The sequence below is a fragment of the Lissotriton vulgaris genome, chromosome 2_1 (assembly GCF_964263255.1).
Source record: "Lissotriton vulgaris chromosome 2_1, aLisVul1.2, whole genome shotgun sequence".
NCBI lineage: Eukaryota > Metazoa > Chordata > Amphibia > Caudata > Salamandridae > Lissotriton > Lissotriton vulgaris.
This window is the reverse complement of record NC_141687.1, coordinates 1,820,536,573-1,820,550,562: the sequence shown is the minus strand read 5'-3', so window position 1 is coordinate 1,820,550,562 and position 13,990 is coordinate 1,820,536,573. Positions and strand designations below refer to the sequence as shown.

The 13,990-nt window shown below is 47.1% G+C and overlaps 1 protein-coding gene across 5 annotated transcripts in view; it reads right to left on the bottom strand.

The window, feature by feature from the left end:
• The window catches only part of GOLM2 (golgi membrane protein 2), a 510,098-nt gene that overhangs the window by 367,812 nt on the left and 128,296 nt on the right, over positions 1-13,990 (bottom strand). For all 5 annotated transcript variants that reach the window (XM_086957907.1, XM_086957904.1, XM_086957905.1 and 2 more), the window contains exon 4: positions 4,611-4,707. In XM_086957907.1, coding sequence (XP_086814033.1) covers positions 4,611-4,707 — 97 coding nt within the window. The remainder of the gene's footprint in view (positions 1-4,610; positions 4,708-13,990) is intronic.

Below are 13,990 nucleotides of genomic sequence, written 5' to 3'. Positions count from 1 at the left end.
AACCCGACGTCGGACGAGGCTTCTCAGCTCGAGGTCGGACAGAATCTTGCCTCGGAGTCGTAGGCATCGGCGTCGATGTGACTGGAATCGACGGAGTCTGCGTCGAGCGCTTCGGCGTCGACGACACCGGAGGTGTCGGAAAATGCCAATGCGGTGGAATAGCCGGCATAAAAGGCATGAAGGGCGCAGGGGCGTAAGCCTGGGGAACACCCAAGTTGAAAGCCATAGGACCCGTGGGACCAACAGGTGCACCAGACGGGAACATTGCCCTAGAATAGACACCAAACATGGCGTTCAGGAACTGAGATGGATCCTGACCTGGAGCTGGAAACTCAGGATAAGAATCTCTGGGTCGTTCCTGTGGAGGCAGAGTCGAGACGACGTTGACCTCTTCAACGAGCCCTGGAACCGGGGTCGATGAACCCGCAGGCACCGGAACCTCGACTTCACCAGCCCCCCACTCCTCACCTTCATCCTCCTGACCAGAAGGATTGGATGGAGCTGGAGAATGGACCTGCTCCTGTGATTCGGGTGAACCTGGTTGTGAAGCCTCACCAACAGAGACATGCTCCGACTCCGAAGCCACCACCTCTTTGCTCAGGAGCTTAACCTGGGACTTCGGTCTCGAACCAGAGTCTTTTCCGGAGCGATGACGTGACTCGTGGCTCCTCTTCTTGTGCTTCTTCCTCGAAGACTTCGAAGCGTGAGCTGAAGACGACTCCGAGCGTGACCTCGATCGAGACCTCGACCTCGAACGACGAGTTCGGGACTTTGAAGATTTCTTTTCCTTCTTACTCTTAAGCTTAGCCACAAGGAGTTTCGCCTCTCTCTCTCTTAGCGCCTTCGAAGTCATCTTCTTGCAGCAAGCACAGTCCTCGACGTCATGGTCGGAGCTTAAGCACCAGACACAGCAGTCATGTGGATCGGTGATGGACATAGTCTTGCCACATTCGCCGCAAGCCTTGAAACCAGTCTTCTTCGACGACATCTCGAAGAATATAAAGTTATACAGAATAACAGGTAAATAGTAACAAAGTTACTGAAAAGCTACAGCATGATCCCTGAAAACCGTTAGCGTCGACGACGCGGAAAAAAGGGAACTGATGTCATCACGCCGGCGTGGGCCTATTGTAGGCGTCGGTGACGTCAGCGGAGTCGCGAGCGGAGCCGTGTCTCTGTGACGTCCGCGTCCACGTCGGCGCGAAGCTACAAAAAGAATTTCTGAATGTTGCTGACGCAAGGGGGATATTCACAAGGTGAGGAATCCACACGGCAGATGTATCTATCAGAAAGTCCTGGCAAAGGCTCCACAGAACCGTGCCTGAAACGTCAATGTTCCTCACTCGTCTCATCAATCTTCAACGGACAAGGTGAGGTCATATGCTGGCTAGACTTCTTTTTGTACTTCTTCCTCGAGTGTCCCAAGTACCTCGAGTGCGATGAAGACGACTTGGTCTCCTCGAGCAGTCCCTCGACCTTCTCTTCCTCTATTGTGAGGAGACCTCCTAGGAGTCGCACCAGATGGCGTAGACTGCCGGACTGCAAGCAACTTTAAGGACTGCTCCCTGAAAGTCTTTGGGCCATGGCCTGGACATCCAAGCACGATTTTGAGTTGTGGTCTCGCTCGAGACACCATAAGCACACACGGTGAGGGGTCAATAACTGGCATGGTGAGGTCACAAGCCCCATAAGGTTTAAACCCTACCTTTCTATAGGTCATCCTCGGCAAAGAAGGAAAGAAATGTTCCACAAAACATCGTAAACTTTCTGTCAAACAGAGACAGTGGGGTAGTTCTTCTCCGGATCAGCTCTAATTGGCAGGGAAATAAAAGAGCAAGAGTCCGCCGTCCTAGGTGGCCCCTCTATAAATCACTGCAACGTCACAACCGGTGCCAATGACCCCAATCGGAAAAGGATGGAGACAAATGACGGCACGCTGGGATACTGCTCACACAAAAGTTTATGGATCCAGTCTGGCACCTGGGAAATTTCAAGGTAAGGAATCTGCAGCTAGAAGTCTCTATCGGATCAACCACTTTCTAATCAAAATTAGAATTGTTCATAGTCCAATATATCATACTGAACAGACGACCTGACAACTACATTTGCACAATGTACCCCCAAAGCTGTACAATTGACAAACCATCGCCAACACAACCAGACTTTCCCTGAACCACTCTAGCATGTGTCTTGGAATCATTCATGTAAAGTGAGCTCAAACATACCACACCACAGCTACTTACTAGATAAATGATGCGTGCCTGAAAAAAATCCATCCAATGCAAAGAAAAAACAGCAAAATCATTCAGCAAAGCCATCTATAGCTAAACATAATGCAAAGATCTGGGCAGAGTTCATTAACCAATTCAAACTATTAATAAACTAGGTATTTAACAACAGCTCTACTATCCAAACACAGCCACATACAACGATAAACAGCCATAAACAATTCATCAATGGAAATCACGGAATCCTGTGGATGGGCCGCATAGAAGGATATATACTTTTGGATCTGCGATAAAAAAATAGGTCTACCACCAGCCTGCTCAGCACAGATAATCTAAATATTGGTTGTTTACAGTGTACATGACTAACTTACAAATTGTGGAATCGAAAGATATTCTTAACTACTTACCGAAAGGCTTATAGGGCTAGAAAAAAAATGCCTTTTACTCCAGCCAAGTTTACATAGTGAGTGCCACCAACGAAAAAGCACAAGTTGTGAACCACCACGCCAGGGTAGCACGCCCTCTGCTCTCAGAAGATATGGGTGCTTTGGCCTTGAAAGCAGAATAAGGCTCCTTTTAAGAGGCTGAAAGGACATCAAGTCAAGTCTGGCCATGGGAATAATCAAGGTGCAGCAGGCCATTAGAACCAGAATACTCTGAAACCAGTCTAAGTTAAAAAAAAAATGGATAGCACTCTGCTTAAGGTCAGCAGCTTTCGCAAGATGAGGGAAAATCCTACGAGTCTCAGTGCAGAACAGCTCCTAAAACATGATTATGGGGAAGTTTAAATTGATTTACAGACAGACAGCGACACAGTGTCAAGTTAACTGTTGAGATGGTCTACGCTATGCATTTTTGGAAAGATGAAGCTTGAAAAAGCAAATTGTGAAGGCATGGTACAGATGTGGATTCCTTCGGCCTGGTGAGGACTACTCCCTAAAGCTATCGTCCAATACTTTTGAAGCTAACCAGTGGCCAAAGGCTAGCTCTACTAATGGGCTTACCCCAAGAGGGTGTCCTAAACATACATCGCAAACAACAACATTTTTAGTAGAGAGTGCTACAGTGTCAAAATTTTCAATGCGACCACAGAAGGAACTTGATGAGGTAAAACTGGTTCAAAGTAGTTCTGAGCTTCACATACTCTGCTTCTTTTACACTACCAAAAATCTATTTAAAAAAAACCCTGGACCTTTTTCTTTAAAAAGATCTCAAGTAGCTCAGATTGACTGAACCATAATCAATCTTGGAGTTCAAGATGGGGAATGAAGAAGAGAACAGAAACTTCGTCTAGTCGCATAGAGGGAAGGTGGGTGGTGGGTGAAAGAGGAGGAAATATTTATGATATGGCCTGGTGCAAATCACAAAGGGATATGATCTGCAGTCAAATAGAAGCAATGCATGTTGTGCGGAAATTCTCCTCAAACAGAAGTTGCAAAACATGTACAAGGTAAATTTGTGGCAGTCAAAACAAACTTAAGTACATTCAAAACAAAATATACGTCTCTACTTTTCCCCATATCAATGACTAAAACTGTAGTGCACAGCGTGGCAGATTACAGTTAAAATGGCATAAAACAACACTTTCAAGCAAAAAACAGAGTGATTGGTTTCACACATCATTGCAGTGGATGATAAAGAAGTCTTACAATGGTGTTCACGAAAACACTGATAAACCCAATCGATTTAATCACAAACTTATTAGTTATTCCTGCTGACGACATATACACGCTATTTTTGCTATATAATTCCATTGCTATCCACAAGGCTGCTTCATAATGCCATCATCTGCATCTATGCAAAACAAAAACCAGCACTACAAGATCAGCTGCGCTGAGGCAATGAGGAGAGATCTAAAAAGACTTACAGCTCCATTTCAAAAGTGACTGGGTGTAGATTCATGGCAAGACAGATTCCAATTTCCCCTCGTAGACAAATCAAAATTAGAAACAACTGGATTTAGAAGAGCAGCAATCAGAGGAACAATGACGCTCTGCCTTGCTGGTCAGCAAACAAATCAATTAATATGTTATCGTGTCATGAGTTTTTCGATATGTAACCTGTAAATACATGCCCTTAGCTCCTTCATGTATCCTGCACCTTGCCCCCTACTACTCGATCCGTAACTGGTTGATGTTAAACCTGTTCTGTTTATTGCTATATTTTCCTGTAAAGCGCTCTGATACCCTAACGGGTCAGGTTTGCGCTCTATAAAACTTACCAATAAATAAATAAATAAATAAATAAATTTAAACAAATGCTTGGCAAATACAGACAGTCTAACCCATTTTAGGCTATTTCGGTTAATTAACTTTCACAGAGCTAGCCTTTTGCTTTCCAGAAGGTTCTACAGGCACCTGGTCATGGAGTTCAAAAGTGTACCTTTTCAGGGAGACCTTGGTCGGCCGCTTCCAGTAATTTCCCAACACTGGCTTCATAATGTGCTTTGAGTTCTTTGATTTGCTCCCCACACTGCAGACTGAAAAAAAACACAATGAACATCACACATTTAATGACCACTCTTGTTCCCAGCGCTAATACACAAAGTGGAACAAAACGTCTCTTTACCGGCGATTCCCCATCTAAGAGTAGTAATCAACGTTAGCAAACCACTGCAACCAAGCACAGACAGTACCCATGAACTCGGTCAATCAAAACAGCATGGTGCAGCACGTAATGTATGGCCCTCCCTGTAACAGCCCTATGCCCACTGCTGCGCTACAGCACAGCCAGTACCCAGGCACTTCTTCCTCATTCATCAACTCGATCTGACCATCACTGCAGCACACTACAGCAAGGATATCGCGTCTCCGATTTCCGCCCTGTAGCAGACTAAAGGGCAGATGTGCGAACATTAAGAATATCGATTTTCAAATAGCTATTCTGAATAAATGAAGCTTTTTTTTTTTAATTAGCAATTCCTAGTGGGTTACAAATCATCAAGATTATTAAAGAGGTAAGTCGCAATTTGCGACCCATTAGGAATGACAGCCATCACAGGAAAAGTAACCACCTGAGGACAGAATACTACCATGACTGACTGCTTTTAAATAAAGCAATCTTTTATTTCTTTTCTTTAATGTAAACCTGTTTTCCTTAAAGGAAAACCGGATACGATTACAAAAACCTTTTTTTTTTAAATGATAAGTTACTTTCATGTTTTAAGAGTAGGCAGTCATCCTGGGGATGACTGCCTACTCTTATAAATATATATATATATATATATATATATATATATATATATATATATATATATATATATATATTGACATCATTTCCCATTCTTTAAGGAAAAAAGGCCCCTTAGGGACCCCTTCCCATTGCCGGAATTTGGTCATAAAACATTAATACACACCATAAAGAATCCCTATTGGGAAGGGATGCCCTGAACAAGCCCCTTCCAAATAGCAATTGCTTATGATTTTCTAAATCCATTTAGCTATTTGGTAACATGTTACTGAATCGCTAAATGGGTTTGGTACATTTGTACAAGCCATTTAGCAGTCGCAGATCCTGTGATTTAGCGAATCGTAGGCTTTGAAATCGCTAAACACCTTAGTACATCTGTCCATTAGCATAATATCCAGTCTCTCTGTTCTTTCTTCTCTCATTGCAAAGACAACATAAACAGAACCCAACATCTGCCCAAATCAATACCAGCACCAACTTTTATGCATTTACATTAGGTTATTTTATTATGCTACTCCCCCCAATGGGTATTTGAGCACTTTACAGATAAACAACGGAGCCAGAAGTATTAGTGTAATTAAAGATTAAAGCAAAAATAAATCTTTACAACTAATTAGATAATACTATCGCAAAATATGTCATGGAACAGGTCTGAATTGAAGAACTAATGAGTCTGAAAAAAGGGGACTAAAGTAAGATGTATGGACTTAGGTGTTGCTTAAAAAGAAAAGTTATTTGTCTCAAAGTGGTCAGCTTTCTTCACGTCTGGTGTCTTCTGGAAAAGAATTTCAGAGAGATTAAGCAGCACCCGCAAAAGATTTTTGGGCGGTATTTAAATTTCTTGCTTAAACTCAGTTTTCTTTTTTTATCTCCAGATATACGTATTAGGGAGTGTAGGTAGGATGACTGCCCTAACTTTAAGGATTTAAAGCTGAGGCATGCTGTTTTAAATTGTATCCTAGGCTCCACGACTAGCTAGTGCAGATCCCAGAGACAAGGGAGATATGGTCACATTTTGGGAGTTTATTACTAGGAGGGCAACAAAATGAGGATAGCTTGTAGAGGTTCTAAAACCATATTGAGGGTCCTGCAAGGAACTAATTTCCATAGTGATTGCATTGTATTGTCATTGCACTTATATAGCGCTTCCTACCCCTGACAAGGCGCTGAAGCGATTTTTCGGCGAGTAGCACACTACTCCAGACCCCATAAAGGACTAGTGGTGAATTATTGTAGTGAAATATGACAGTAATTTGAGTGGTGGATATGTTAGTCAGTTATTGATAAGGATAGTGGAGGGATAGAAAAGGGAAAAGGTTTACATTTATGTAGTGCTTGCTATTCCGGTTGAGGTGTTGAAGCGCTTTTTCGGCGAGGAGCTGAAATCTTGGTTTGAGAGGATGGATTTGAAGTGTTTTAAGAAGTGGAGAGCTGCCCAGGCCGATTTGGCAGCATGATGGAATTGGGGGTTAATGGACAAATCTGAGTGTATACAGAAACCAAAGATTTCACTTCCTTTTTCACACTCAGTGTGAATTTAGTTCAAGGGGCCAGCTGGTGTCAATTTTTGTGGTCTCTCCCGAGTTGCACAAAGTATTAGTTTCTGGGTTATGTTTTCTGCCCCTCAAGGCAGCTTAGCACAGAAGGCAACCAAACTCTGCCACACTAACTGCAACCCACCAATATTAATACCGGACATCATAGCCATAACCACAGGACACCAGTCTCCACCTTTCATTGCAATATACATTCTCTGACCCACACCAAAGAAAAAACACTTCCAACACCAAACATGTCCTCTTTACTGCAGCTTAACAGGACCTATCTTTGTCTTATCTCAATATGGATCTAGGTAATCCGTACAAAGAAAACTGACGTGATGAATGCCTTCTAGAAGAAATGCTAAACCATGATACGGTCGAGTGACAAATGCAACCTGATGAATGTCACTTTTCCCATACACCATTGCTAGTTTTTATACTAATTTGGAACAATATATCTTATAGAACATGATAGCAAGACTGTGAGAAGTTGGCCTGATATGTGATGTCCACTATTCTAGTGGCCACCCTGTATCAGTCCAAACAATCCTTATGGTGATGGTTGTAAAGTCAACCTTATAGACCAGCTATCCTAGTGGTAGCATGGACAAAGCAGTCTTAGGCTAAACTCAAGAGGGCATGTGAAGCCAGCTGTTTTACCATATGTAACCTCTTTAATACCAAATGAAAGGACAACACACAGGTTACATATAAAATATATATGTATTTATTTCTAACACAACCCCTCTGAACTCTTTATGAGATCAGAGGCACAAGCACATAATAAGATACTCAATTATTATACAATAAGTTGCACAATATAAAGTAGTGCCCTAGGGGCACGTCAAACCATATACTAAAATAGTGGTATAAGAACCACGTCACGGACAAAGGATAGGCCTAGGGCATCGCTGGGGCTACGCTGTGCTACCAAAGGATAGAAGCCGGAGGCCCACGGGAGGCGTGTGCAGTGTCTTTACACACACGCGAGTTACCATAGAGTTAGAATGGGAACGAAAGAAATGGAAACTAGTTCTTTTAGGACACTTCTGGATGGACTAGGAGAAAGCTACTGAAAACTAGGACACTAGGATAGTTAATACCCACAGGAGCACCGGAGTCCTCGTGTTACCTCACCCACAGAAAGCGGATGCATAGGTGTCAAAGTGCGTCGGGTTTCGTCGCTGAATCCTATGGAGCCTTGAAGAAAAATGCTGCAGGCGACCAGGAGAGAAGTGTCCGGTTGGATCCAAGGGTGGATCGAGGATGAAGAGTACCTGAAAGCAGAGGGGATAGAGTCTGGGTCACTAGCCAGTGACTAGGAAGGAACCAGGAAGGAACCAGGCGATGTCACGAAGCAATCAGGTGATGTAGTGAAGCTGGTCTCTGCAGCCACATGGACCAGGAGGTGTCGACGACGACCTGGGCACGGACTGTTCCACAAAGGATCTCGCTGTCGGCGGTGTCGGCTTCCGGATTGGAGTCAACAAGCCTTGGCTAAGGCAACCCACGCAGGAATCGAAGATGGCTTCTGGATCAGACCAGCAAGGTCTGATGAGCTTCTCCTTTTCAGGGAAGCAAGGGCCAGCCTGGAGCAACCAGGCCAGCGGTGGAAATTCAAAGGTTCGTCGTCACAGAGGCCACAAGCCAACGGGCAAGTGACCGGACAGACGCGTCGAGCAGGAAAATGCAGAAGGGCCCCACACGGCACTCGTGGAGAGTGGAGGGCTGATCTTCAGTGCAGATGATGCTCGGGGCTGGGGCTTCTCAATCCCCAATGCACAACTTCGAGGGTGCCTCAGAAGTTGCACGGAAAGCAATTCGCAGACTTTCCAAGATGGCCGGTCCCACGTCCCTCGTCGCCTCCACGGGTCTCAGCTTTGCTGTGGGTGTGGATTGGGCTGAAGGAAGTCTGGAAGTCCGGGTCTTGTCAGGCTCTGTGCTCGGGTGGGAGTGTCGACAAAGCAAACCGTTGATCGCTTGATGGTGCCTGCTTGCACAGGGTGGTCACTCCTTGACCACAAGAGAGATTCTTCAGTCTTCTATCTTCAAGTAGAACGTCGAAGACCCAGAGTTTCGTTTCAAGTTTCAGTTCAGGAAAAATCTAAAGTCTCTTGACTCAGCTCCTACTTATATACTAATCTGAGGGGCTGAATTACCTGCTAGGTCCCTCCTATGGGTGGGACCAGGGAAGGGGGTGGTTACACCGCTTTCCCTTTGTCCAGTTTCGCGCCAGAGCTGGGACTGGAGTGTCCCAGTAACTGGTTTCAACCGGACTATGCATGGGACACCTTGTGTGCCCCAGGCAGTGTCGCATTTCATTCAGCCCTCCCTGCCCCAATACACTATGGGCTGTCTGGGGTGGTGCTAGCACCTCCCAAGACAGGAAACCTATTGTCCAAGCCTCCCTCGCTGGAAGGACTCCCAGCAGCAGGAGGTCAGACTTGTGTCTGTGGCAGCAGCATCCATTTTGTGACGCTGATGCTCTGGTCAACTTTAACCGGGATTAGTAGGAACAACATGTCTTCTCCCTCTAGAAGGGTGGAATGCTACCCCCGTCGCCAGGACTGGCGAGGGGTAGTATTCCAAAGCGTCTGACACCTTACACGACATGTTTTGATAAAGCCAAACTAAAGTTAGCATTCAACCGCGAGGATGATAATGCACTTAAGAGTATAAGGTATGGCTATATCATAGAACAGCTATAAGGACATGGTTCCGAAAGCTGCACCATAGGAGTGACTTATAGGTATATATGTGTCTATATGTAAAGGTAGGTATAGGGATACTACACCTAAGCAAGGGGTGATTACACGTCCTTGCCCCAGCTGAGTGATCAGCCAGTTGTGTCAATGTGAGTGGCCAGCCAGGGGTGGCATAATACATGCTGCAGCCCCTGGTAGGCCTTGGATGCACCTATGCCCTGGGTACCTAAGGTACACTATACAGGGGCTCATAAGGTGACCCAATTCCAATTGGAGATGTACCTAAAGTACATGGAGTCCATTTTACAGTGAGAGCAGATAGTTGGCCTGGGATCCTGCTAATCAGGGCCCCAGGCTAAGTCGAAAACCAGCTAAACACTAGGCAAAAAAGGGGGGCGCTAGAGGGCGCACTGCGGAATGGCTGGCTAGTGTGTCAGCTCCGCCGGACGGGTGCGAAACTAGCGACTTTTCACCCTTCTAAACCGCTGCTACCGCCGAGACACGGATAGTTTCCAGCGTCGGAACGTACAACCGACACCGTTATGGCAAATTTATGAAGGAATACGGATCGCAAACCGTTATTTTAGCAGAAAGAAGCAACATCGCCGGCACTGACTCCAAAATGGCCGCAACCGGCGCCAGTCGACATCGAGATTGAAAGCAGAGCGGGCGATGGTATGAGTACTTGAACACCGGGGACGCAAAGGATTCAAGGTACTGGCCCCTCTATGAGGCCGTCAAGCAACGGGAGACTGCTACCACAACGAAAAACACGGTATATCGCTGTGCGTTCCAGCGGCGACAAGATGGCGGATGCGCTGGAACGCATATGAACTGCGGCAACGGTCGCCCACAGAGCGGGAGAAACAGATCATCTCTGCCCAAATGGTTGGATGCGGACACTGCCGGAGACACCAGCAAGGAAAGCGCACTTCGTGATCCCCGACACAGTCTGCCAGCAGCTCTGACTGAACGAGGAGGCAAATGTTGCACGCCTGCACTGGAAAGGCGGCACGCACCGGTGGCTGGCGAGGTTAATCGGCGCCGAGGGGGGATCTACAGCTCCGGCGGCGCTGCGACTGTCGAGGTCTCTGGTGGGGTGCCTGCTGCCACAACGCTAAACGCATTCCCTCCCAGCGATAGGGGCCGATGAATAGGCGTACCCTGAAGTGGGCAACCGCGACGCCAGCACGTAGCACTGCTCCAACGGCCTCAACTCCATCAGTTGGTAGCCCGAGGACGAACGGACACTCCTCGCCTTTGCAGCCGAGGGACATGGGGAAGCCGGAGAAGCAGCAGTCCAAGCTCCCCTTCGAAACGAGAAAACAACCTAAGAACACGGCAACAACCCCAGAAGTGGAGGGCGACGGAGAGATGGCAGAAGGGTCGGCCATGGAATCGGTGCTACGGGCCATCCAGCAGAGCCTGCAGGAAATGAATGGCAAACTGGACAATGTAATGCAGAGGGTAGACAACATGGCAGCAAAAATCGAGAAACATGACGAGCGGATTGTTGAAGCGGAACAGAGGATTTCCAGGGTGGAGGATGAGCACAAAACCACATCGAAAATGTGCGGGGGCCTGGAGAAAACGGTGGAGACCCTGCGCGCTAAGGTGGAGGAACAAGAGGCCAGGTCCAGGCGGAACAACATCCGAATATCGGGCCTGCCGGAATCCACCAACACTGGAAAAATGGAAACCTTTGTTGAAACGCTCCTAAAAGAGATCTTTGGCGCTGACAAATTGTCTCCAGTGTTTTTGATTGAACGTGCACACCGCTCACTGGCACCCGTACCGAAACCAGGGGCTGCCCCGCGGATGATCATATCCCGCGTGCTCAATTACAGAGACAGGGACACGGTGCTGCGGCTCGCCAGGGAAATGGGTAAAATCGCCTATCAGGGGAACACCTTGGAGTTCTATCCTGACCACACCATGGCGGTGCAACTGGCGCGGAAGGAGTTTGCTCCGGTGAAGAAGAAACTGCGAGACCTCGGACTGGAGTACGCCATGCTGTACCCTGCAAAACTTAAAATCACGAATATGGGGAAACCTGTTATCCTACAGACGGTGCAAGCTGCACATCACTTTATCAAAAAGCAGGGGAAGCGACGGAAAGCTCAGGAACAAGATGCGTCGACGAGTGATGTGGAATAACAGGAGGAACTGGGAACATTGCTAAGTTACTCTTCGAATCTTTAAAGGAGCAACGTGGGCCTGCCGGCGCCGAGACCTGACACGTGGACCTGCTAAATGGCGCGAAGATGGCGCCCGATCTAGCCTGATGACTGTAGACGCTTCCGAAGGCAGGCCGCACGCACTATCTTTCACAACGGTATGCTTCAGGAAGGGCTTTCACGCAGTGAGTATCCAAAGTCATAGCAGCGTTCAATGGGTGTGAGTCGGTACACCGAGCCCGGGTGGTACACTTTGAACCCCTGAATGACATTTGTGTTCCTTGTACATTTGCACCGGCGGGCCCCTTGCGCAAGACATTTGTGGACCATGGGCACGAACTACTGCTGTACTGGGTGCTGGAATAAAATGAATGTTGCTGATCAAATTTGTACTGCGTACTGCTATTATCTCACTCTGGCGGTTGGAGAGGGAAGGGATGAATAGTATGAACATTACATAGGAGATGTCGTAAGCATCTGTCCACGTCCACTATGTGGATGGAGATGTGTGAACCTGGCGACACCCCCAGGCGGGTGCGCCCCAATCTCAGGTTTAATGTATGTTTACTGCTTGTTAAGGGATGGCTTTGGCAATGTTCGGGTGCTAAAGTGGGTGGGGGGTGGTTGGGGATCTCAAGGTTACTCGAGCTACAAACTCTGTGACTGAGAAGCATGGCGACCTCCTTAGCCATGCGCTACTATGCAAGTGCTCAACTCCATGGCTTCACACTAATGTTGATTTTACCATGTAAACTGCGGTGTTTGATAGACGCCTCCTGCCTGATGCCGGAGGTGCGTCCACTGGGGACTAGAGTCATGGCTGCTAAAGCAAATGTCGAGAATGAGTACATTAAATTTCCTCACGTGGAATGTAAGAGGGCTGGGCAGCCCGAAAAAGATCAGGCAAATGTTCGCATATTTGGACTGACTACATGTAGACATAGTTTTCTTGCAAGAAACACACATAGCACGCACCGGCACATCCACACTGGGAAATAGATGGGCGGAATCGGTGTCCAGCTCGAACTACTCAACTTACTCTAGAGGGGTCAGTATTCTGATACGGAAAGGGACACACTTTGTAATCACGAGCATACATAGAGACACGGAGGGTAGAAGTGTTCTGGTGGTGGGTAAGGTCAGAGGCCAGAGGATCCTGTTGGTGAACACTTATGGCCCCAACGTCGATGACCCGGGTTTTTTCAGAAAGATGTGGCAGGACATTGTGGATATGCAGGTAGATCACGTACTGTGGGGTGGCGATTTTAATGTGACACTGCAAGACGCACTCGATAGGGCCGCACATACCTCGGAACAACATGGTAATGCACGACACATGCTGCTGGACACTATGGAGGATCTCCGACTAGCGGACGTATGGAGGGCAGGTAACCCGGGAGTGACAGCTGCGACGCACATTAATGCAGCGAACAATAGCTGGTCCAGACTGGACTATTGGTTGGGAACACGGGAGGTGCTAACATGGGTTGCACACGTTAAACATATGCCAAGAACACTATCAGATCACAATCCGGTGCTGCTACAGATTGTAGTCCCACAGTATGAGCCCCCGCCCTTCACCTGGCGCTTTAATGCGGCTGCGCTGCGGGACCCCTTGTATGTCACTTCAATACCCACGGCGATAGTGGATTACTTTGCACTAAACTGCCCGACCACTGAAGATCCATGTCTACTTTGGGAAGCCTTTAAGGCTACGATCAGGGGGGTCTGTATCAGTACAACCTCGGGTATCCTGAAGGATATCCGACAACAATTGCGCACACGAGAAGACGCCATACATAACCTTGAACAGGTATACATGCACACAGGTTACACTAAAGTGCTGGGGGAGATTCAGGTCCTCTTGGCGGAGCATGGCAATTTCGCGTTAGACGAACTTAAATATGTCACTAAACGGGCGACCGCAAGGAGATATGGGGAGGGGGGAAGGCCGGGCAAGGCACTTGCTGACAAAATATGCTCAGGGAGAGCGCCACAAAATATAACATCCATTTGTACTCCCGATGGGAAGGTTGTGGGTGACATTAAAGGGATCACAAAAGAATTCATGACACATTATGGTGCCCTATATACTGCGCGCCCCTCACCCCCACAAGAAGACTTGCTCGCCTATATGGAGGACATTGAGC